Source organism: Motacilla alba, chromosome 1A (assembly GCF_015832195.1).
Source record: "Motacilla alba alba isolate MOTALB_02 chromosome 1A, Motacilla_alba_V1.0_pri, whole genome shotgun sequence".
Lineage (NCBI taxonomy): Eukaryota > Metazoa > Chordata > Aves > Passeriformes > Motacillidae > Motacilla > Motacilla alba.
In genome coordinates, this window is record NC_052031.1 from 47,641,939 (window position 1) to 47,667,143 (window position 25,205).

Sequence of the window (25,205 nt, forward strand, 5' to 3'; positions counted from 1 at the left end):
TCCCAGCTAGGCTTAAAACCACAACAGCTACTCAAAAACAATGTCACAAAATGCACAATACCGGGTTTAACAGATGCACTACAGGAGGAGATGATTTTTCTGACAGAAGTTAAATTGCTAAAGTTAATTATAACCAGCTTGAATGAAGTCTGAACTGCCAGTTTTTAAAGGCCAACTGTTCTTGTGTCATGCAGCTGAGTTTTTGTTTTTCTGTGTCGACAGTGCTGATTTATGCTGCCTAAAATAAATGGCATATTACATGTTGTTTACAAGTCAAAATAGAAAAATCTTTGAGGCCTTTAAATGTTACAGTAAGTCTGGACAGCATTGTATAATGTTAACTTCCTTAATGCTGTGCTCCAGGTGAGAAGGGAAGAGAAACGGCAAGAAAACTCAATGCAAACTTTATTTACAGAAGAAGTAGGGACACTTGCCCCCACAGTGAGATCCTTGAAACAGGCTCTTCATTCACCACAGAGAAAGGAGCAGCTGTTCAAGCAGTTATCAGAGACAGTGCCTTTCACAAAACATGGAGAATTGGCCTGTTACAGCTACAACCACCGCAGAAGGCTGCAATAGAGGAGAAATCAGTGGAATTACCTCTGTTGTCCCAGCAGTGTCTGGTGTAGAACGTCTCTCTGCGTAGGATGATTTCTTGGGCAATGATCCCATAGCTGTATACATCACCCTTCTGAGATGCATCAGCATGCCGGAGATGCTCAGGAGCTGTCCACAGGTCTGAAGATACAGATGGCAATGCAGGATGATGTAAAGGGGAAAGGAGAGAGGTAATTGCAAAAAGGGTGATCCTTCTCAGACCATCTATTGGCTATAATGATATTTCCTTTCACTCTTTTCATATCTAATCCAGAGCCCACTGGTATTGTGTATTTCCTACTTTAGCATTTTTCTTGAGAAGCTGACATCAATATAGGTTAGATAAATCTCTGATGTAGTTTTCTATTTTCTGGGATTTGCTGACCCTGCTACTTTCCACTGTAGATACAGACTCTTACACCTTCAGAAAAGTCATGTTTATTGGCAATGAACTTGCTTTTCTTAGCTACATTTCAAAGGCTTCTTAGAAATAGCCAATGTATCTGGATAAGACCAAGGAGTGCCAGTGATATAATAAAAATACCCTGAGCCATAAATTATTGAGCTAGGAGATGCGAGGAGTTTTTATACATAGTGTCTGATAAGAAGACTGCAATATTTCCCTATGATCTTGATATCATGAAGCTATTGAAATAATTTTCAAGTGCTTTTGAGTCTGACATAATATTACCTGCTCATAACTACTTGCCTTCTACAGAAATTACTCATCTGTATTTCTAGTGCAATTAATCTGTATCTTCTACAGAAATTATTAATCTGTATTTCTAGTGCAATGAGCACCATTGTACTTCAAAACCAGAATACTGCCATGGTACAACAGCTGTGACATGCTGGTGACATACCATAACAGACACCTGAACACAGTGACTCTGAAGACAGTGTTATGATATCCAGCCACATCCAGTCACAATGAATCTGTGGAGCTCTTGTGAAACACTGAGTTTTCATTAAGGATGTAGACTGAGCAGCCAGAAATTTTGAGGCTGCTTACAAACAATAAAAGAAGATAAATACATTACAATGTAATAATAATAATAATAATAATAATAATAATAATAATAATAATAATAATAATAATAATAATAATAATAATAATAAATTAAATTTTAAAATTGTAAAATTAAGAATTAATAGAACATTTATGTTCAGTGAACTCTTCTTAGTCCTTTTGAATGTTCTTATTGCTACTCTTGAGTATGTTTGTGTCTTAATGTAAAAATTTTCTCCAAACCAGTTGCAACCAGTTTCTTTTCAGGTCATATGCTGCAGTTACAGCACAGTAACACCCAAGCTCTACATATTCATATGACATAATTTCAGATGAGCTCATCTTTTCACTCCAGATCAAGTAAGAAGGAAAAGATGAGTAGAAAGGAGTGTTCTATTTTACAGAAAGATTCTGTGAATGTGAGGTGAATAGAAAATGTAGAGAAAAGCTATTAATATTATTTCAATCTGGTTGAGCTTGTATTACGAGATTCCTAACTAAGGAATAGGAATCAGAGTTATCAACGCATATCAATACAGATTTTTTCAAGGATTATCAGAGTCATATCTGTTACTGTTAAAATGATATCACAGAGCACTATGGTAACACATGTCCCTAGTCAATTACAAGATTTATGGTAAATTAACTCTTTTTTTTTCTTCACACAGTTTCAGTACTACTGCTGAAAAGAGCTGTTTGCATGAAGGACTTGGATACTGAAAATGTTTCTCACATCTCAATCACTGTTTTCTGAAATCTCTGTGTTCTGAACTAAAAGCTGAATATTCATCTTTCCTTCGCTCTCACGCTGTCTGCTAGTAACTCTTCCATTGTACTATTTAAGTTAAAAGGATATAATGGCTGCTATAATATGAATCCAAGTTGCATTGTTTTCTACTGTGTACAAGACATAATTAGACCCTACTGGTCTGTGAAGATAAGAAAATTCCACTGGGTTGGAAACCATGAAGAAGAGTCCAGTCAGGCACTTTTTTACCTTTCCTTGGAGGCAGAATTGAATTACAGCCAAAATCAGTGATCTTCACTACCATGCGATTGTCTACTACACAGTTTGTGGATTTGAGTCGACCGTGGACTTCAGTTTTGCTTGAGTGCAGGTAAGACATCCCCTGTGGTTGAGAATAAAAGAGAAAGAAAGCACAACTACATATGAGACACTCAGATGTTACCAGACTCAACAAGAATGTGAATATTAGCATAATATAAGTGCAAGTAATTAGATGGACTTCATATGCAATGGATATGCATAAATCACAATTCTCTTTCATATTATTATTTTACAAAGGAGACTTTCCAAGGTCTTAGGAACAGTCAATATTGAAAGATGAGGAAGTGGGTCATGTCATGGGAGGCCATTCTTACTCTTAGTTAACAACAATCTGACATAGCATCTTGGTTTTCTCAATATTAGAGCACAAATAAATAAGGAAATGTATTTTCTCCCCTAAAAGTTTTAATTTCACTTGCGATAAATGTTTTTTGATTAATTTAATATAGATTTCTTGGAATGTCACACAAAAAATGCTTCCAACTACATGTTCTTCCAGCAGACACAAGAAGTGTGAGAGGAATTGCTTCTTATGTCTGTATCATCTTTGAAGATCACCATACACCAGAAATGTTTTCTGAAACATTTGCAGCAGATCCTCTAACTGCAAAGCAGAGGGCTCCAGAGCAGTCAATGCAGAGAGTGTCAGGTGATGCACTAGGGCTTAGATCAGACTAGACAGACATAAAGGTCTCTGCTGACCTGACTGTTTATGGTTTTCTCTGTACAAGGCAATACATACCAGCTACTGATGAGCTAAACTTGAAGCGAGCATGAGGCCTGGCCAATACAGTTCCATCTTTATCTCCTGAGATTCAGACTCCTGACTAACAACACACAGAGGCATACAGAGGTGTGTAGCCTGTCCCTTTTTACTCATTGCCTCTAAATTATCTGATGTAGTTAAGCCACTCAAATACGGTGCAATACATGAGAAGGGGCTAGCACTGAGGCACAGCAGGAAAATAACATTATTCAGTGGGTGTCAACTGAAGAAGGGAGTAGGTATGCTAATTTGTACCCTCTTGCTATTATTTCTTCTGTTTCATCTCACTCTTCTCAACTACTTAAACTCATATCTACTTATAACCTACTGCTGGTTGTTCTTCCTATAGTCCTCTTTTCTTCATGCTCAGTATATCTAGTGCAATCTCTTATCCTGTGGAAGCTAGAAGAGGTATATCATATATGTTCAGTTTCTTCTCTGAATAATCTTCCACTTAGGCTCCTACAGGTATAGCTTATCCTTTTCTATAACTGGTAGATAGAATTTCATTAGGGTTACATGGCTCATGTGGTCATGATACACTGTATGACATGCTGGAGTTTTCTTTTCAAATACTGGGTTATTCATAATTGGGAATGGATCAGCAAATGCTACAACAGATCACTGAGATACGAGCTGAGTTTTGGGCAGAGCAGATGTATGTCTGAGACACAAGCAGACTGCAAAAGATGCAATCTCTGGAGAATGTTGTTGGACTGGTTATCCTGGACCTATCTAGACCATGCCAAATTTACAGAGATTGTGTGCACACTGTACCCAAGGAACACACTTCTTGATTAAGCAGCTTTTAGCATGCAGCCCTGATGACACTACTCAGGATGTTTTGCCTGCTTTAGGCCCTATTTCCTCCAGCAATGCCTTCCTCCAGCTCCTGCTTTCATTAGCCACAAAATATTCCCATTACTGCAGCAGAATTCCCAATTAGTATCAGCATCAAATGACAGGCAAAGGTAATTTAGATTTCCTTACCCCAAGGCTTTCTTGTGAACAACTTCTGGAGGCAAAGGTCTTGTAAATGTACCTGATAAAGTTTTCCTCTTTCCTCCCCACTATCCTATGCACCTACCTGAAAACACAGAACCTATTAAAAACCCACAATGTGATTTTCAAAATTTATAATGACTTTTAGTACAATAGTTCCAAATATTTGAGCATTCTTGTAACATTTGCTCTGGAGCTCTGAAGCTTTAGTTCTGACTGACAAACCTTTTCCTGGCACAACGCACGAATATTACAACCCCTTGCACAATATCCTGCAGCAGCCACTTATTTAATAAATAGTATTGCAACGACAGTGTATGCACTAACAACTACAAGGCTTGATTACTGCAATTCCCTCCTCTCAGCAGACCTTTCATCAGAGCTCTTTGGTCACATGGCCAAATCCATGTAGTTACAAGGTGGTCCCATCAATCCAAGAGGCAGTTACAATAGCAAAAAAGAAAGAAAAGATCGAGGGGGGGAGGTAAACAGAGTAGATTTAGGGCTTCCTCTTTGGCCACTCCACCTTCTCTGTTGAACTAGAGACTGCTTCAAGAATAGTCATCACTTGGCTGTTTGCTCCAAGGAGTACAGGAGACCCAACCTTTGTTCAGAAACAGATGCATCAGCTTCCCATGCAAGCATAGTACAAGGACTGTATGGGCCATGGTAAAAGCAGAGTGTACAAAAGTGGTGGTGTGGAGAGGGAGAAGCATCTCAAAAGGAAGGCAAAGGAACTGCTACACCAGGTCATAAGTATTTTAATAGCCTGGAGAGCTACAGCTGGACTTGAAAAGGATAGATACTGAGGTGAGAGGAACTGGAGTTGAGAGGCCATAAAATTACTTCTTTAAAAAGAGAAGCCATTCAAGTAAATATAGACAGGGTGCTTGGAGGTTTAGAAGATATGGTTTGGAAAAAGTAATAGTAGAATTTCATGGAAATGTGTAGGTCCCAGAAGCTTTGCCATAGTATCAAGTCAAGGAATAAGTGAGGTTGGCTGATCATCCAAACAACAGTAATTTTCGCGATATTCCTAGGTACATACGAGTTTTAATGAAGAGTTTGTGAACCATCTCTACTAACACAGCTAATAAGTTCAGGAGCCATTCCACATAACAGATGCTATGTGCCAATCCATCCTCAGGAGATATGTCTGCTTGACTAATAGTGCAGCAAATGACTTGCAGTGCAGTCTCAGAACAAATGCAGTCATTGGGCATTTGGTCACTCCCTTCAGAGGGACTGGGATTTCTCTTTCCTTATAAACAGAGACAGTACTAATCATAATTTTCTAAGGAAACATCTGACAGTAATCTGAAGGTGCAAAGGGTTAAAAAATACCCTGGGCTTTGAGGAGGAAGGGAAACTCCTCTGCTGCTATTTAAAATGAAACTTTAACTGAACGTTAACTGAACTTGAAAGTCATTAACAAGGCCAACAAACTGTGACAATTTGGATTAAGTGGGCTTTAATAAAGCACAAGATTTTCAATATCTCTTTAGAACAGACACAGTGGAGTCATTCATCGTGGAGACCAAATCTGAACTGGTGCATGTTGGGAAACAGGATGACCATCCAACTCAAACCAGCAATAGGAAGAGGAGAGCAGCTGAGCACTAGCAAAGAGACAGAGGGGACTCTCTACATTATCTGTAGAGGTATAATGAATTATTTCACCAGTTAATTAGAAAGGGTCCTTACCTACTAGCTAAACAGTCACAAGTCTCTAATGTAGAACAGAATTTCCTTTACAGTGCATATTGATTTTTCCTACTGCAAGGACCTAAAAAGCAAAGATCTGTTGAAAGCTACTGAAAACCAGCCTTGGCTTATGTACATGATTTAATTTTTTCCCTCTCCAACTGCTTGAAATGGATAGCTGTAGTGAGAAACTCGAGTGTCTCATTCTACTGAGAAAATCAGGATGGTACATAAACAGTGTGTTTAGAAAAAATTGATCCCATCTCTGGATAGATATTAGAATAAGTCTGTGATTTGAAAAAATACAGTTTTGCTCTGTATGCTTTACCTGAGGCCACAAAGCAGTGTGTTTTGCAGAGCTTGTGACTGCATAAGCCCTACTTATCAGAGCCACTGGTCAGCAGATTGTAACCCTCTGATCTCTGGGCCACAGTTCTTTGGGGTATATTTCATTTATTTATTCATAAATAGCCCCCAAGCCAGTTCTGGCCCCTATTTCCTTCTTCAGTTTGAAAGCTTGGCTTCTCCTGCCTCGGATACCTCTCCCCATAGGAGAGCAGACTGGATGGGCATACAGCTCTAGGAAAGAAGAAGACTTTGAGAGCTATGCTCTTCAGAGGATCAGTTAAGCAAGACAGGACAGGTTGATTTAGATTGCACTGTCAGCAGTCCACTTACCTTGGCAATATCATACATGACAGAGATTTTAAATTCCCAGTCCATGAACGTGCCATCAGGGTAGGATATTTTATCATTTAAAACATCCTGTCAAGAGAAGTTTTTCAGGGAAAAAGCAGAAGATGAGATATGGGTATACAAACTGCATGCCTTTCAACCAGCAACTTTGTTTTTTATAGAGAGTACATGCACTAGAACAGAAGTTGACTCAAAAAATAGGGAATATTAAATATATATTAAGTTTACACAGAGCTAGAAAAGTGGGGACTACAGAAAAGAAAGGTTTCTGCAATTAAAAGTAGGTTGTGAATTCGGTTTTCAAAACAAGTTTTTAGTAACACAAAATAGCTGAGCAACAAACGGTCAAGTTGTGCAAGAGGAAGGGAGAGGAATTTCCATGTTTTGTGTTCAGAGTCCATTTCCTACCAATTTACTCCTAGCCTTACAAGTTCAAAGTAAACTGCTGCTTTATCTTTGCCTGCCAGTCATTTACAGTTCTTTCAGCCACCATGACATCCATGGATAAAGGTAAACTTCCATGAGTATTGCCAGTTTACCAGAAAATAACTGAGAGAACAATTATTTTGCTGCCTTGCTCTGAGTTTGTTCCAAAGACCACTGCTACTGATGACAGTCTTTGTATGATCACAGAAGCAGAGACAATATATACCCTCAGAAGAGCTGATGATTATCACTTCATGATTAGCACTGAAATAATATTGGTAGTATAATAAACTGTAAGTCTTTCCATACTTTTGCTAGCATCAATTTACCATTTCTTTTTATAAACAAAAATTAAGGGTTGTTTTCCCTTATAATGCAGAACTTGCCACTTTTCTCCCTTACTAATATTGAATATATTCTTTTTTCTGTCCTTGCATACTCCGTGGTACACAAGCACATCAGCAGAGACAACTGCTACAGATTGGAAAATGAAGAACAAGTTATATCCTATATGCTCCCAAAAGGGACACAATACAAATACTGGCTGTTACTGTGGCCTGGGCCTGTACTTTTCCTTGGCTCCCCCTCACCTCGTCCTCTTGCTGCTGAGAACCATCAAAGTGACACAGCAGAACCTGGGGAGGGATGGAGAGGGCCAAGCAAGGGAGAGGAAACTCAGAATCAGAAACCTGCACCTCTTGCTCAGTCCATGGCTGCTGCATGAGGGTCAAAGACACAGGGATGGAGATTTCTTTTCTTACTTTGAAATTTGATAATTTGGGGGTAGAAGGAGACCCTTAAAATTCTTTACCCGCAGAGAACCTCTTTCGCAGTATTCAATCACCCCAAAGATCATGGTGTCTATCTTCACAGTGCCATAGAACTTGGTCAGGTTGTAATAATCAATCTGTAGGAGCTGGAGCACAGACATTTTATCTGTTTTTAAAAGCAATCATTTTTAGTACAGAAACATAGGACATGGCTATTTGTGTGACATGGCTTTTTATCTCAGGCCCTGATAAGATGTATGAGTTTCCCTTAAACCAGAGTGTACTAAGGAACTGAGTGTAGTACTTAAAGACATTTGTCATTCCAGAATCTTCTGGATTAGGGAGATAAGAGTGGCTGCTGTTGGATACTGCAAGTTAATTCCAGAGCCCACTGTAGTATCTATTATTGCCTCTCTATCAAACCTCCCAGCTGACCACAATAGCCATTATGAGTGACAGAATGATGTGAATCAGTCAGTAAATGAGCAAGTAAAAAAGAAATTAATGATGTTGCATGATATTATGGAGTTTGTCCATTTAAATAGACAACTGTAGTTTACTTTGAGGTATTTTTAGAGTTTATTGAATTCACAATATAGAAGTGTTGTGTATTAGGAAAACCATTCAAAAAAAGATGCAGTACTGCAGCCAAATTAATCTCCCATGTTGAAAGAGTCTGTATGCAGAAGTCAGCAGAGAGTAACTTATATTTAAAGAGCTACACTTGGCATTCAATAATAAGATTTAACTACAACATTCCACTACTGATGAATTAGTATGATATGAGCCAAAATAGTGCAGTGCCTTTTAGCATCAGCTATAAAAACTGATTAAGTAAGGCCATATGACAGCACATGAATTACTTCATCCTCAGCTTGACTGGCCCACAATTCAGACTCTGAAGTAGTGATGAGATCACATAACCGAGATAAAGTTCATCAAGCAATATCCTTTGAGGAACTCATTACCTGTCCACCTCACAAACATGCACAAGCATATGGCTGTTGGAGTTGACAGTGGAAAGCAATGACTTCACTCATAGACTCCATCCCACCCTGCTGTGTCCAGTTCCTATGTGCAACAGTTACCTTGTTCAGTTCTATTTTTTGCTTCTCTGAGAAATTACCATCACTGTTTCTGAGATCCTTTAGGATCACCACCTGAAAAATACCAGTGGAGGGAAAAAAATCATAGGTTTAGTACAACAGCAATTCATCTTTCTTTTCCAAGAAATGTCCATACAAAGAAATACTTCAGAAGCACCTGCCTCCTGCTTCACTGTTGGAGTTTCAGTTAATCAGCTAGTAAGTACTGGAGCTAGATTTTCTTCAAAGGATTTAGATCTATCAGTTGTGCAGATTTTAACTCAACAAGAATATAACTCAGTCAGGCAGATAGCTCTACTGAACGCACAAGAATTGCCATGTAAATAGCCTGTCCTCCATTAACCTATTCATCTCTTCAGTACCAAAATGTATCAGATTTCTGGTCCCTGTGTTTATGCTTCTATACTCCTGGGCTAGGGGTTCATGGAATCTAATATTTAGCCTTCTGTCAGTAAAAAAAATACATAACAGAAGATAGGGAACAAATGGCTTAGTCCTTCCATAAGAACTAACCATTCTGCAAGGTCAGGGGAGGTGGAATGACCTCCTCCCAAAAAGTGCCCTCCTAAAGGTGAGGAAGGGAGCATGGACTCTGCAGTCAGGTTACCTTCTTGTCATACTTGCCCTGGCGCAGTCTCTGGGTGGTGTCACGTCTCTTATCTTCATCAATCTGAGAACAAAGAAGAATAATTAACTTGCAATTATCACCTACTCCTCACTTGACAGGTCCAGAGGGATTAGTAATGTCTGTGTGTGCCACACACAGAAGCATAAGCCTCTCTCTCTAGGGAGAGTCACTACATGCCGCAGAAATTGTGGACATCCATGCCACTCCCAGGCCCTCCACCTGCTGTTTTCATGCTCTTTCATGCTCTTCGTGCATTACAGAGGCATAACAATGCACAGGAAATCATGTGTAACAGAGACTGGAAGTCAATACCCAGCCCATTCCTCCATCATAAAAAGAGCTTTACTGATGGGAACAGGTATATTCTATTAGGGAGCAATAGATGGGGAATAATCTCTAATTGTTCAATACAGTACGTGTGGGTTAAAAAAAAAAAAAAAAGTTTACAGGTTCCCAGTCCTACCAGAGCCATAGGGTACAGTAGTCAGAAGATGTCGAAACCCCAGCATTGATTGTCTTTAGGAGACAGAATCCAAGATGCAGCTTTGGACACTGTGCTTCTCTTACCTTTAAACTAACATGACTTGTCTCACTGGTCTCTAGAGGCAAGATTTCCTCAGGTGGTATATGGGACCATTTCTTCCACCGGCGCTCGTTATCTCTCCTGTACTTCCTGAAGAACAAGAGAAGTCTTCTGGGATATCCTCCCAGTGAACCAAAACCCACAACAGGAGATTAGGACAGGGAAGCATCTAGTGTCAGGATGATACAAGGATGGTGTGACAGGTTGATGAAACTTGAGCAGAAGCCCTGTGGCTCTCATCCAGTTTTCCAGTTTGAGGAAACTCTTTAATTCCCCTAGCTTTGGGAAAGCCTAAATGCTCATTCATTCTGTAGCAGAACAGAACAGATTTAGCAGAACAACTGCTAGGCAATTGCCAGAGCCTTGGGGGTGGTCAGAAGAATTTAAAGCATAAAGGACCATCTGGATTTTATATAGTTTTCTCTTCCATGGTATTAAATGTACTTGGAAGAGAGGTCCCACAAACAAATGCAAGCCAAAGGAAGTCCTGCCATCATCAGTGGATAGTAAGAACTGCTGTGAATACAATGCCAGGAGAGGAGGTGCTGAGTGATGAGGTGTCTTTTTCTGGGTGTCCCTTGTATTTTGCACATTTTGTAAAAATGAGGGAAGAGTCCTTGGAAATGGGAGGAAGAAACTGCTGTCTCCCCTGCAGAAATTCAGAGCAAGCCCTGTCTTACAGAAAAGCTATAAGACAACTAATGCCCATCAAATTATCTCCTTCCTTGTGCAAGTCTTTCCTCTACTAAAAAACTCCACAGGATTGACTGGAGAGTTTGCAGGAGAATCCTAACACACTGATAACTGCTGGCAAACACTCCAAATGCCAGAATTCATACTACTGACTAGTAACACAAATATTCCCTTGTTCACTACATTTTTTACCATATATTTGCATAAGAAAATGAAGAACAATTGCAGTAAGAACTGTTTTTCTCTGTTCTACCTAGTAAGGTGTGTCTGTGTGTCATTAGGATGCACTACAGTTCAAACTGGTATCAGCTGGTGATTAAGAACATATCAAACTGAATTAAAATCTACTAGGTCTAATATTTAGTTACATGTTTTTCAGGACCTGGACTTTTTACTTTGCAGTCAGAACTTCACAGGTAGCTGTGGAATAGTTCAAGTGTCCTAGAAACTTAGGAGATAAAGAACAAATAATGAGGTATTTTGTTGATTTTCATAGGAATTTCTCTTCTTTGCTTGTTACGGGACAATCTTTGGTAGCAATTATATTTGAGAAGTTTACTATTGTTTTGACACTGAAAGTACACATTTTATTCTAAAAAATTCTCAGAAATCTTTTCTATATTTGATGCTTGGGAATATCACAATTATATGTACACAATAATAATCTAATCATCTAAACAGAATATTTAGATTTTATGCATTGGCAAATATGGACAAGTATAGAATATTTTACAAGTCCATGCTTTTGTTTATTAATTTTTATAGCATTGCAAACTGTACGGTCTGTTTGTATGTCAGTGCTTAGATGTGACAATGATTAGCTCCTACGTATCTTGAGTACAACTGGATGTAAAAGAGTTGTGTATCTTTATCTTTGATTTTTCTCTTGTTTTAGTTAACAAGGCAGATTAGTCTACTCAAAATAAGAGAGCCTGAATAGCATCTGTTTCTAATAAACTTTTCTTAAGATCTGATTTTCTTGCTTTTTCTGAAGTTCTCTGATATATAACAAAAATGTAGACTGAAAGTGGAGGCACAGATAAGATAATTTTTTTAAAGATTAAAGAAAATCCTATACTTTGAAACTGTGGTGGGATTTCTTCCATCAAAAGGAGGCATCAATGGTTTCTATTTTTGCTTTTTCCATAATGATAAAGCTGGACTTGAAATGCTGCATGAAATTCCAAGCTGTTAGAAAAGAATTTATGCAGGGTGTTGGACTGAGTTGAAGGAATGGATTCATGCAATACAAACACAAAAACTTCATGGTGTTTTGACTCCTACAGTGTCTCAAGAGAAATACCACCTTCTAGACTGAACTTTTATGTCACCAATACGTTAAAGAAATATAAGTGAATCACAAGAAAGCCAAAGACGGGTAGTAAAGTGGAAAAATTCTGAAGATTAGTGTGAGACTAATATTTCTGTGTATTTATAGGAATCAGAGCTTTTTAGCAGATGCAAGAACACTGAGCCTTGCTGCATATTCTCACCTGTCATAACAACACCATGGATGCAAGCACTACTTGGCATATACCAGAGTTCACACTAGGGACAACCACACAGGTCTGTAAGGTAAGCTAATGAATGGCTCTTCAAGGAGGGATCAAAGGCATTGTCCTAGTGGGAAAACTGTACAAGGACAAACAAACAGAAAGCCAAAGGAGCTGGTACCTTAGAATCAGCAAAGAGATGATCAGAACTAGAATCACAATTCCTGTGAGCGTAAAGACAGCAATAGTCAAGATGTGTGGGCCTGCAGAAAAGAAAAAATGAAAGATAAACAACTTCATGGAGGATGCTGAAAAACAATATTGTATTTAAGAAATTACCCAGACACACACGTGCAAATCTCAGTAGCTGACCAAGGATAGTTTTCGGTCACATCCAAATTGAGAAGCTTTGGTAAAGTCGAGCACTGCCTTGGGATGACACTTGCCTCTTTCAAAGTGGGATGAAGCATGACCGAGAGCAGTGCAGTCTTACATCCCCACCTGAGGCATGGGCAATCTGTGGGGACACCCAGGCAATGGTGCTACTGTGTGGACTGTACTCTTCAGTAAGAAATTAATATCCTATGGAGGGAAATTAATCTGGTGGCAGCACAAAGCCAGTAAAGTGTCCTTGGAAGCTGCCAGGAGCCAAACAGTTTGAAAATCATGTTGTTCAGGCATCTGAGGACTTAGACCCAAAACCTACAGAGTACATAAGGGTTCTTATCCTGAGCAGGCAGACAGGATGAACAAGGCTGGGAACTGACTAAGGTTTTAATGTTGATTGCCTTACTGTGGAAAAGCAAACTGAAGCCTCTCTCATGTTTGTTCTTGGAGCTTGGGGGTACTGGGAAGGAAAGCTGGCAGCCACCAACTTCATCTGAAGAATAACAGACCATTATCACAGAGCTTCAGCTGGAGGTTACATGTCTAGAGTGAACCTACTTTACTGAGCAAGTGTCTCAGGCAAAAAAGGCAGAGGAGAATCCAGTTTTGCAGATTGCCATGTTGATTAAGGACAGTAAAAGAGCTGAATTATTCAGCCTTACTGAGGCTAATACACTTCTGTCTGTGCTCAGGTACAGAAAAAACAGAAAAAAATGATCAAGTGTAAAAATTAGTAAATAAATAAAAATCAAATTTACACATACTAGCTGCCTTCAGAACCAAGCAGCAACTGAGGAGGGATTTTCAACATACCAATTTGTGTGCCTGCATCTGACATAGGATTCAGTTTATGAACTCCTCTGTATTTGGAGACAGATTTCTGCTTTGATTTTTCTTGTTCTGGGTATCACATTTCCCCACCTTCTTTCAGTATGTTCATCAGGGCCTCTTTCAGTATGTCTAAGGGCCTCACGGTAATTTAGTATTAGTCTGATGCTCTCTGATGAAAACCATTAGTACTATTTTTTTCCTCCACAAGTTAAGTCACCACTAGAGGATGAGAGATAAATGAGAATAGGCAAAGACATTTTGCATTAAAATTGTCTGAAACTTCAGGTTTGTGAATTGTGGCAAGCAGCTACAATAAACAGATTACAGTTTCCCATGCAAGAGCCCTGGGACCGTAATTTCCCTTTCCTGAGGTTCTGCTGCCACCTCCTGGCTCTTAGTTTTGCAACAGGCAGAGGGAGACATTAACTGGTCTTCTGGAACCAGAAGCGTTTGTCTATTGAAGAATGATCTTTTCCACGTTTAAAATGAGGGTTAAAACTTTCTGAATAAGGGGAAAATATGGATGAGCCTCCGTTTTTTTCAAGGAATACTAGGAGGAAGGTAGGCAGCAGAACTGGGTCAGCTGTTCTCAGTTATGGCTCAGGAAGAAGCAGGGCTCTCTGGTTGTCTGTGCTGTTCACCAACCTGGAGAAAAAAGATATTCCAGGATGGAAAGTTTTGACTGGCTTTAGCAAGACATAGTGATTACTTAAACTTCGACCATTCTCCTTTTTGGGGGGGATATATTTATTTAGAATCACAATGAAGGAAGGTTCATTTTTTTAAATGTGAAAACCAAATAATCAAGTGCCTTTGGGTGGCAGTTTCACTTTAGTTTAGTATGGCTTGGCCACAGTGTCAGGCTTCAGTTAAGCACTAGATGTTAAGCTGCTGACATTTGTAGACATTGGCTTTCTGCAATTCTCTTTCCCCCTTGTGCAGCAGCTTCAAACAAGGACATACTGAAGAGAGTATTTGAAGGATATTTCAGATCCACTGACAACACAGCACGTTATGGGACCCAAGGGATGGATGAGAATGGGACTGGAGCAACATCAAGAAGACAGAAGCCAGAAAGCACAAAGCTCACGGAGCTGGTACAGGGATACCTTGTGGCTGATGTATGCAGTGCTGCTGTCTCTGCACAGACAGCACTCATGGTCAAACCAAGGGTGACCAGAGATTCGACCACAGATGAAAAATGAAAGCTCCACTGAAATCCCTCTGCTCTTCCCAGAACTAACTTGAGTCTTATCAAAGCTGCTGCCTCCCTCCTCCTGGTAACTCCCATGGGTCCCTGGCAATAAACCACTACTCCTGCCTCTCTTATGAGGGATAAAGCCTAATTTGAGGGCATCTGATTTACTTTACTGAGGAATAAAAATGTTTAAATTTTACCATCTTATGAATGGACTCATAGTTAGCAGAAGATATTTATCTCTCCAGTTATGCTTTGCTTATTCCCTAATGGAGGCAAGCAATACAGCAAATTAATGGGATTACTTTAGCAGAGACTTTTAACAGCAGCATCTCTGGATTCTCTGATGGAGATGACTCAGGTGAACACTACCCCACTGTGCACTAACCCTAGCAATTACTGCCACTGGAATAATTTTTATTCTGCATATCATACCCTGAAGCATATGCCCTTCCATTGCCAATCACCATGTGGCAGCAGTCTTAAAGGGGAAACAATCTCAGTCTGATCAGACTGCCAAGGCTGTACTCTGCTACGCTGAATAACAAGGGACTTCATCCATTCTATCCAAGAATCACCAAAAACTCAAAAGGAAAGAAGGTGCTGATTCCTGAGATTTTAGATGTAAAGTTTGGCTGTAAATAGAGCCATAACCTAGTTTCCCATGGTCTTTCTTCAAAGAGTCAGCTCTTCTTAGAGGCCCCTGAATCTGCACAGTGCTGCATCCTCTCCCCAGTTCCCTACAACAAGGATAAAGCAGCAAGCAGAAGCCACCATCAGAATGCTCCTTCAGATACAGAAATGCAGAGTCAGATAACTCATCATAACCTTAAGTCTGCTGTCTTTCCTGAACAGTCTTTCAAGCAGTTCACACCACTACCATATTCTAGTGAAGATTATTCATTTGGGGGTGACTTCTTCTGAAATACCCCATGGTATTCCCCCTAATCATTGACACAACATTGAGTTTTCAAGAGACTTAGTATCAGCACCAAAACAGAAATAAAGGTTTTGAGCTGGACTAGAGGCAGAGAACATGGGGGGAATGAGGCAGGAGAAGGAAAGATGCTGTTCTGCATCTAGCTCCTAGCATCACTGGCTGGGGGCAGTGTGAAGGTAGCATGCTGGATCATACTGCAGGTGGATCTCAGGACTGTGTGACTTGTCTTCAAAGAGGTAGGTGGTAGGTTTAATGGGTGTCTCACCAGTGCCTGGAGTATCACTGGGCAGCTTGTGGTTCTTCCAAATAAAATCCGGGCTGTTAGTCGCCTCCCATGTGTCATTGCTTTGAGTGTTGAAATACAGGAGAGGTTTGAACTACGGATGGGAGGAGAGAAGAAATGCAGTCAGCAGCTATGTTCTCCCTCTTTTGTCCATTGCTTCAGACTACACTTAATAAATGAATTGCCCAAACTCAAATTAATTTTCCTGCTAGAGTGGTGCATTTCTCAGTGTAGCCATATGTTTGGCTGCCATATTCTTTCTCATTCCTCCCCTCTCTCTGAAAATAAATTTACCAATCCCACAAAATACCGGCTGCACTTCACTTACTGAATCACCAGATTACATCAATCCTGTCAGTCTCCAGCACACCTCACATGACCCCCTTCTGGCACACACAGAATGCCTTGGCACTCCACCACGCCTGCTGCAGTTATTTTCATCATTCTTATGCAACAGTACTGGGCATTCTGTTTCTCCTTTCATATATAAGGTTGAACAGTTGCACCCTACACATACGTACATAATTTGCAGTCTGTGATGTGTACAGTACGGTCAGATTGGTATCAATGTCTCCAAATTCATCTAGAGTCACAGGACCCACTACACCTGCAGACACAAGGAATTCGTTAGAGGGCTTGCATTTTCAGAAACACAAATATGAGGTGGGAAGGATGGGATAAATAAAAGGATTTCTGATACTTAGGGTACTTTTCTTCTTCATGTACGTGCTAGATACGTATAAGCTCAGTGTGGGGCTTTTAACTTTTCTTTTCTTTTAATACCACACTACGCTTTCTCTACAAAATCCAACAAAAAGTGTTCAACTGACAGCACTGAAGAGGAAAGTCTCCTTCTAGCTACAACAAAATATATTTGTCAGATTTCTTGAGCTTACCAAGAATGTCAGAGTCACCTCCCTAGAAGAGACCATTTTACAAGTGAGAAGCAAAATAGTCTGTTTCCACCTGCAGTTTGAATCTATTAGCAGTAAAGGAAACACAAGGATATTCATTCCCTTTATTCTTTTGAAAGCTCTAATAATAATGTTTTAACCACATTCTTTTTGCCTTTAGCTTCCTCTCTCTGCACGTCAGCAAATGTGCACATTGAGAAATTGCCTGTGTAGCATATTACAAGGATTTTAAGGTGGAACTTCCCAAATCCCTCAGCACAGCTTGACTTTGCTTCCATGAAGTCAGTTGCCTCAGGATGAGCACAAGCTTAGCCATTATCCACCACTCCAGAAAGTCTCACCTTCATTTTCCCCTTTTTTTATAAGAGGATTTTTTTATCAGCTTCAGATTGTCCTTTAGCTGCTGTTGCTGATGACTTGTTTTACTTCTCCTAAGTTCAGTATCAGCATTATTTTAGTTCAATTACCTTCTCCCTTTTCACCTCAAAAACTGATGCTAACTTTTTCACGGTCTACCTTCTTAATATCAAAATAATTATTGTCTGAAATCCCTACTGTACCAGATTCCATCACAAGAAAGAATGAAGGTGATTCAACACCTATCACTTTTAGAATGTTTTTTTTTAATTAAACCTATAAATTATGACGAGCATTACAGTGCTGTATTTTGGATGAGTAAAAACGTTTGTGCAACTTCCAAACTTAAACAGAAGAGATGAGTTTACTGACATTCAGAAAGGGATGCTGTCTCCAGAAGGAATTAGTAAACTACATTTTGCTAGGTATTAGATACCATGGTTAAAGCAAAGATAAGCCTGCAACCTTTCCTATCTTAGGAAAATCTGGGAAACTTCTACACACATATTTGCTGAATGTAGACGGGGCACATACACAAAACTTTCAGTCATCATTTTGGTACAGATCTCTGATATGAAGCAACAACTGGGACTATACTCCCAGAGAGATAATGTTTTCACTTCTTCACGTAAGTTTTGCCTCTCTCTTTTCCTAATGATTGAATCCTATGATTTTAAGCCCATGGCCTACAAAACAAAAGCCCACCAGTGCCAGACAACCTGTGAGAGGAACAAGAAAGTTGACTAAGAAGAGCCAACCCACTGTCGGCTGGCCTACACCCACACTGCAGGCACCCAGGCCTACATGGCTTTGTAAACTGGAAAAGGTTGAAACTACTTCATTAAAGCTCAGCCAAGTGACTTCAGAGTCATTTTGAACATCAAATACTGCAAATAACATCCTTGTAAAAATTATATAAAAAGAAAAAAGTCTGGGAATAAAACTCATTGAAAGGCTTGGACTTGTTTAGGGTAGAAGTGACTTGTCCTAAGAGAGTTTAAAATGAATTTTTTTTCCCTCATCAATTTATTGAACCCTGCAAAGGACAGTACTTTTTTTTACCTTCAAAAGTGGTATTTCGGAATTCTTGGATTAAGTTGAAAGGTGACACTGGGCTCTGTGAGACGACAAATTTCTTGACACTATGTCCAAACAGCAACATTGCATTAAAATAGCCAGCAAGAAAGTCATCTTCTATCTAGAACAAAAGAAAATTAAAAATGACTGTTTGAAAGGTCCTGTTTCTGCCATAAAGCTATAATAACCTTGATTGGCTCCATTTGGCAGAAACTCCAGCATAGAAGACCAGAATCTGCTGAACACTGAGCGAATAGATGGCCAATGCCACATGAGTGTTCTCATTTTGAAAAAAAAAGGCAAAAAAAATATTTTTGATGTATGAAGACAGGAAGGTGCTGAAAACTTAAAAGAGGCCAATGTAAAGGTCTGGCATGCTGGTGCAAAGGATTCACGAAATCCTACACTGTAGGTTCTTGGCAGTTCTGCTTTGCTAAGCGTGTCCCAAAGACCCTGGCTTTGGATATGAGTTTCTGTGCAGATAGTTCAGTGTGGTGCCAGCAAGTCAGGGCTTCCAGTGGTCACAGCTCAGGGGCAAGGAGCTGTGCCAGAATTTCCAGCAGCCTGCCATAGAGCTGGCACCCAAAAAGCATTGAGCCCAGGCTGTGAGATCTAGAAGCCCTGTAAATCTGGCCAGAAGCTTCAGGCTGCCTGATGGAGAGCTGGAGCTCAAAGCCACAAATCCTGGGAGAAACTACATGAAGGACCTGGTTCCTGGGCAGATGGCAGGAGTATCAGTTTCACTAAACAAATACAGCATTTTCATAGACTCTGTTTTCTAGAAATTAAAAAAAAAACCACCTTATTTCCTATGGAAAAAAAGGTTCCTGTTTTTGAAGCTTATCTGGAAAGCCACTGAAAAGAAACCGCAATGGTTGTCATCTCTTAGACATGTCTGCACAAATTAGTCAACAATTATTAGTTCTGAACTTTCCATGCTCACATCTCAATTACACGTACAGATCTTTCTTGAGTGATGCCTTGCAGCTACATGTAAGAGCATCAGTCACTCAGATGTGGAGTGGAAAAAGCATGTGCCTCTAAGTCTCCCTCATGCCCCGTGAATATGACACTTGCAGAACAAATTAGAAGTTTGAGCTGAACTTCACAAAGCAGGAATATGACATCCTGCAGATTTGCCTTATGATACTGTATTTTGACATCATTACATCAGGACAAAATACCATCCTGCAATAATATAAAGAAATATCAGCTTAGAAGCAGGACAGGGGATGATTACAGCTGCATTTTTAGTTTTCATTTCCTCATACATGAACAGGAATGAACCAAATGCAATAATCAGATATAAAATAGTTCTTACCAGGATGTTGTCCTCCATCTCTACGTAGTCTCTAATTACAGTATTGTAGCTGTAATTAGCTGGTGGCAGAGTCAGGACAAGTACGTTGTGCATGTAATCAGCTGAGATGTTCTTCTTGAAGTACACATTACTGCAAAGCAAAGCACAAGAACCCCATGAACACTGAACAACAGGGTCAGTAGTATCCATGACAATCACTCACCTGTTCCCAACAGTTCTGTTATTTAACGGGTTAAAACAGTAGTTCTAAAAATAAAATTTCATCATGCACACAACTCTTTATATCATTCATTCCATGATGCCAGCTTTTGTGCCTAAATATATAAAAAGGCAATATCAAGGCAATCTGCCAATCTGCCACTCAAAGGTTGTTGTGAACTATGGTTATTATTGTAACTGTTTGCTTTCTATCCTGTTTATTTCCTCTTTTTTTTTTTTTTTTTTTTTTTTGAAGTGGAGTTTAAATTTTTTAAAACTCAGTTTCTCTTTGGAATCCACAATACTGCAATCATAGTTTCTTCATGTTACTGTACCTGTCTCTGAGCTCTTCTGCACTCTTTTTGCTTGTTCCTCTAATTTTGATATTTCCTGCTAGAATTGAGCACAGCAGGAGTTGCACTAAAAGCGTTTAACAGGAGGGAATGAAACAATCACAGAGGTGCAGAGAACAGATTATTGATTCATTTGTTTAATTCAGTGAGATAGGAAAATCAGAGGAAACTGTGTCAACTTGAAAACTCTGCTAAATCAAGCAGAAGATGTTGTAGCTTTCAGGTATCTTTGGTTTCATCACCCTGACAGGCCATCTGGAAGTGCTTCACAGATTGGCCACCACCAGATTCACAAGTTAAAGAAAAATTTAGGAATAGATATTAGTGTCAACTGGCACTGGCAGCATCTGTCATTGCTATGGCTAGATTGAGAGAAAGAAAATAATTGTGTGAGCCTTCTCTCATTATTCATGTTTGATCATCCTTTTATTTTGTCAGTCAGTACTGACTGTACAGTACAGTCAGCACTGTATTAAGACCTTTTGGAGACCATAGGCTCTGCTCCATGGCCATCTGATTGGATACTTACACCAGAGCCCTGTACCTGCCTTTCCCTGAACCTTCTGACTTTGACAATGCACTTTTCACCCTAAAGATTTAAAAATGTTTTTCATCCAGGCTTGGACTGAACTAGCAAGTTAAAAAGGAAACCTCATTAATCTCCACCAGACTGGATAATCCTCCAGCATCCCACCTCTCTTGAGGGAGGCTTAAAGACTGTGTTGTGTCCTGCTTGGCAGACAGCTCAGAACTGAAGAACATTTAAATCTATCACTTTTTCAGAGGCACTTCACTCCTGGAGAAGCATGGGACTTTGCCTATTCTCCCTCCTACAGCTTGAGTTTTCATCTAAGACATCTGACTGTATTTTGTTGTTTTTTGTTTTGTTTTTTTTTTAAAGAATAATGTGATTTGAGATACTCAGCAAAATAAGGGGTCTGTAGAAAGTTTAAGAAGGGCAGCATATAAAAAAGCCTGAGGCAGCTGGGTATATCAGAAGGATGCATATCACAGCAAAGAACCCCTTAATCACCCTCACCTATTGTAATGCAACATTTATCCCTATAACACCAGTGTTAAAGCACTCACATACACTATTCCCATCGTGCATGTGCAAAGAAAAGGAACTGAGGCCAATTGTCTCAGGAAAAGCAAACGGGGATTCCTAGTGCCTGGATAAAAATGTGGAATGCAAAAGCTCTTAAAGGCACTTCTGAAAAATAGATAAGGTGAACCTGAAAGTGTACAGGATAGAGAAGACCTGAACAGGATCCACTTTGGATCCAAAGGTTAAATCTCTGAAATCATTAACCCAGAGTTTCTCAGAACTGACCTGTTACGGTAACCTTTAGACACAAGAGCTGGGAAGTCCCACTGGCCCTAGAAGTTCATGGAATCTTTTTGCCACACCAACGGTGAAGTAACATCAAGGCATGGGAACACACATTTGCCTTGCAATTATCCATCCATCCACACCACCAGCACTGCCCCAGGCAATTAGCTTTCTCCCAGACTGCGACTTGCTACGGCAACTGGGACAATACCCAAAAAACACCTGGTTTAGGTATCTACACTTAGTTGTACTGAGGTAATCTCTACCGTGTCACTTAGGTTTAGGGTCAGAGATCAGCTCTCAGTCCTTGTATACAGCCAAGGCTTTTGAGGATACCATTGGTAAAGCCAAATTATGTCAGACATCTTGTATAAAGAGTTTTGTAATTAGCAATGTTAAGAGAAAAGTAAACAATAGAAAACTTAGGTTGTATGCTAAGAAACTTCTGAGAAGTTATGTTTCTGTGGTTATAAAGATGTTGAAGAGATGGTTATAAAGTGCAAGAGTTATAACTGGGAGAACAGTTCTATCACATAAATAATTTAAAAATTGAATAAATGGAGTCTAGAAAAATTTTTTCTATTTACATAATTGTCTGGTTGGGCAGAGTGTATGAAAAATGTACCATATCTCAAATGGACCATATCTCATGGCCGTTCTGACTTTGGACTCTGTGCTTCTTTCACAGTTTCCTGCACTGAGGAGCCCACAGGAAGACATTAAACCTACCTGCTCCGTCACTGCCTTAGAAAAATATTATATGAACCAAAAGGGATTTTGTAGAGGATGTGCCACGAATTAAACACTACAGACATTACATAAATGGCAAGACATGAGGAAAGATGGCAATAGAAAACATTTTGTGAAAGAGTATTTCTTCAACAAAACAGTTCCACTCAGACTATTTCCATTACCTATATCCATCAGCAAATTGCAGAGAAAAGAAGAAAAGCAAAGGTGATACTTTACTTGAAGAGATCTATCAGGATGATAACGATGTCATTATCCACCTTCTCTGTTCCTAGGTCTGAGCTGACGTCCTCTGGAGAGCCACACATGATGATCACTACAGAATGGGCAAAAATGGAGAGATTGGTGAGATTTACAGACTAGAGGAGGATGTTTGCCTGCTCCCCCATGTTTGCATAGCAGGCAGTAGAGCAACTCTGGGCTAAGGCACATCATCTGTGCTGTACTAGGGCTCAGGCACAGAGCTCCAGCCTCTCTTCAGTAAAACCAGGATATCTGAGGGGAAGTGGTAAGAGGTGCTTCAACGCCTGCACCATTTTCTGTCTGATTGCACCAGAGCTCTACCATTATCCCACTCAAATAAGCATTAAGAGTTGTGGTGCCATAACAGCTACTCAATATGAACATTTCTAGGTTAAATGGCCTTCAAGTAATGATTCCATTAGCTTGCTTACTCTCACACTCACTTGGCATGCTGATGCCAGGTGCTTAGTCTTAGGAGAACACGAGGTATTTATTCATTCATTTTGGTAGTTTAGATTAATCATTTCCAAAAGTGCCCCTTGATGTCAAAATGAGGTCCATAAATGTACCAGGGCTGCAAACACATGAATGATAGAGAGCTTGCAGTATCTATATTCTTGCAGTATTTAAAGCCCTTCTTAGAGAAACTGTGATCCCTGGATTTCTGAATCTCTCACAAAAAAGAGCTTTTGCTTAGATGGAATAATTTATCCCAAAAGCTCTCTGGAACCAGGATATTCCCCCATATTTTATGAGGATAAAGAGAAGAATCTAGGAACTTTGTGCCATTTTATCTTTACATCCATGTAAAATGATATATCTTTGTTTCCACCATTTCTGGTGAAAGGCTTTCCCTATAACCTAAATAAGAGTTGGGTTTGAGTTCCTTGGAAAAGCAACTCACTTGCAGGGACAGTGCAGCCTCAACCTCTCCTTACCATTGCTCTTCCGGTTTGGATTTTTCACAGTTTTTTTAAGCAGCTCCGGAGTTCTCAAAATATCCTTGAACTTGAGTTTTTCAGAGAACTCTGTGATTCCAGCATCTAAAGCATTCATGTACCTGGCACAAGGGAGCAAAGATATTGTCAGGAAATTGCTAACTCCTCGCATTTTCCTAAATTAACCATAGTGCGAGATAGGCTGTTCAGAGCACACAAGAGTGTTTATCAGCTGGTATGAAACCTTTTCTGCAGCAATAAAAGTGAAAGAATCAATACATGGCATGAAAGATGCAGAAATGCTTGGAAAGTCAACCAGAGGTATTTGAGCATGGTTATAGAAAGGGTGAATTTGGAAAATGCAATAATCTAATAAGACATTAACAATTAAGGAAAAATAAATCAGGGATATGAGGAAACTGCAGGAAATGAGACTAACAGGGAAGCAGAGCCAGGATGCTCTGCTATTTAAGACATGAGTGGTAATGCAAGAAGGCACATGTGAAGGTCCAAAGGACTAAACAGGAACTACAGAAAGAACTGAGATAAAAACCACACATGTACTCTGACTGTGAGAGAAGCAAAGGAAGAAAAGCAGCAACAAAAAACCTATACAGAATCACTTAAAACTTGAAGGAAAAAATGAGCTCAGCAAAAAAAGCAAGAAAGTAAAGTTTGCTAAAAGATTAAGGAAAAACAGTCAGCTCCTGAATTTTACTCTTGCTTCAATATGTTTTTTCCGAGAAGAGATATTCTATCAGAAATAAAGTTAATGCAGAGGGGAAACCAAAAGAACTCTCTTTGTTTTTAAACTACATAACCTTTGATCTACCAGCACTGAGATCTCAGTCCTATGAGCTACTAAATATCTTTTGCTTCCTTTTTTTCTTCAGGAACAGAATCATTAACTGCTAATTTACAGAAACATATGCACAGCTGAAACACAACCTGATTTTGCTATCACTGTGGGTATTCTTTTTTTTTTTTAATATGTATATGGGAAAAAAACAATTAGCTTATGCAGTAATACTTGTGCTTTAGAGAAAATGGATCTTTTAAAATAAGACTTCAAAAACCTTCATGTTGACAGATTCTATTAAGGCAGGATGAGATGCATGGTTACAACTAAATTAGGATGAAAAGTGGGCAGAGATACAAAATTAATTTTTTGGTTGTTAATTCAGCAATAAAGGAACTTGAACAATTCTGAAGTCATAAAGAAGGTCCTGGTCAGAAGCACTAAAAAAGGTGAAATTAGAAACGCTTGGAAAGGTCAGAAATAACTTCCATGCAATTATTTCACTGAAAGGTATGAAACCTGCAGAATTAAAGGGATTTAGCTAAAGTGTGTGTAGTGCATTGGCAATTACAGCTGCAAATGTGGAGGAGTAGGGACTGTAGTAAGAGGTGAACAAAGTGCACTGATATTTCAAAGCATCAAAGAGGGGTAATCATAGCAATTGTATCATGTGATCAAGTTGCTATCTATACTAAGAAAGAAGAAGGAAAAAATAAAAGTCCATAAATACCTACAGAAGAG

The 25,205-nt window shown here is 39.4% G+C and overlaps 1 protein-coding gene and 1 long non-coding RNA gene across 3 annotated transcripts in view; one reads left to right on the forward strand and one right to left on the reverse strand.

Moving 5' to 3' along the window:
• Nucleotides 1-25,205, reverse strand: part of GUCY2C (guanylate cyclase 2C) — a 45,127-nt gene that overhangs the window by 13,844 nt on the left and 6,078 nt on the right. Inside the window, exons 5-18 of one of the 2 annotated variants that reach the window (XM_038155163.1) lie at nt 23,666-23,787; nt 22,704-22,800; nt 19,851-19,980; nt 18,515-18,650; nt 16,703-16,788; nt 16,164-16,275; nt 12,724-12,805; nt 10,341-10,446; nt 9,753-9,815; nt 9,128-9,199; nt 8,081-8,185; nt 6,826-6,912; nt 2,604-2,736; nt 601-738 (exon numbers count right to left, since the gene is read on the reverse strand). In XM_038155163.1, coding sequence (XP_038011091.1) covers nt 601-738; nt 2,604-2,736; nt 6,826-6,912; nt 8,081-8,185; nt 9,128-9,199; nt 9,753-9,815; nt 10,341-10,446; nt 12,724-12,805; nt 16,164-16,275; nt 16,703-16,788; nt 18,515-18,650; nt 19,851-19,980; nt 22,704-22,800; nt 23,666-23,787 — 1,469 coding nt within the window. Of the gene's footprint in view, nt 1-600; nt 739-2,603; nt 2,737-6,825; nt 6,913-8,080; nt 8,186-9,127; nt 9,200-9,752; nt 9,816-10,340; nt 10,465-12,723; nt 12,806-16,163; nt 16,276-16,702; nt 16,789-18,514; nt 18,651-19,850; nt 19,981-22,703; nt 22,801-23,665; nt 23,788-25,205 lie in introns of both variants that reach the window. The other variant, XM_038155162.1, reaches the window with a different exon arrangement.
• LOC119708594 lies at nt 2,637-15,147 on the forward strand. The gene is made up of 3 exons (XR_005259126.1): nt 2,637-2,724; nt 12,488-12,624; nt 14,703-15,147. It is a non-coding gene; the product is annotated as an uncharacterized LOC119708594 (long non-coding RNA).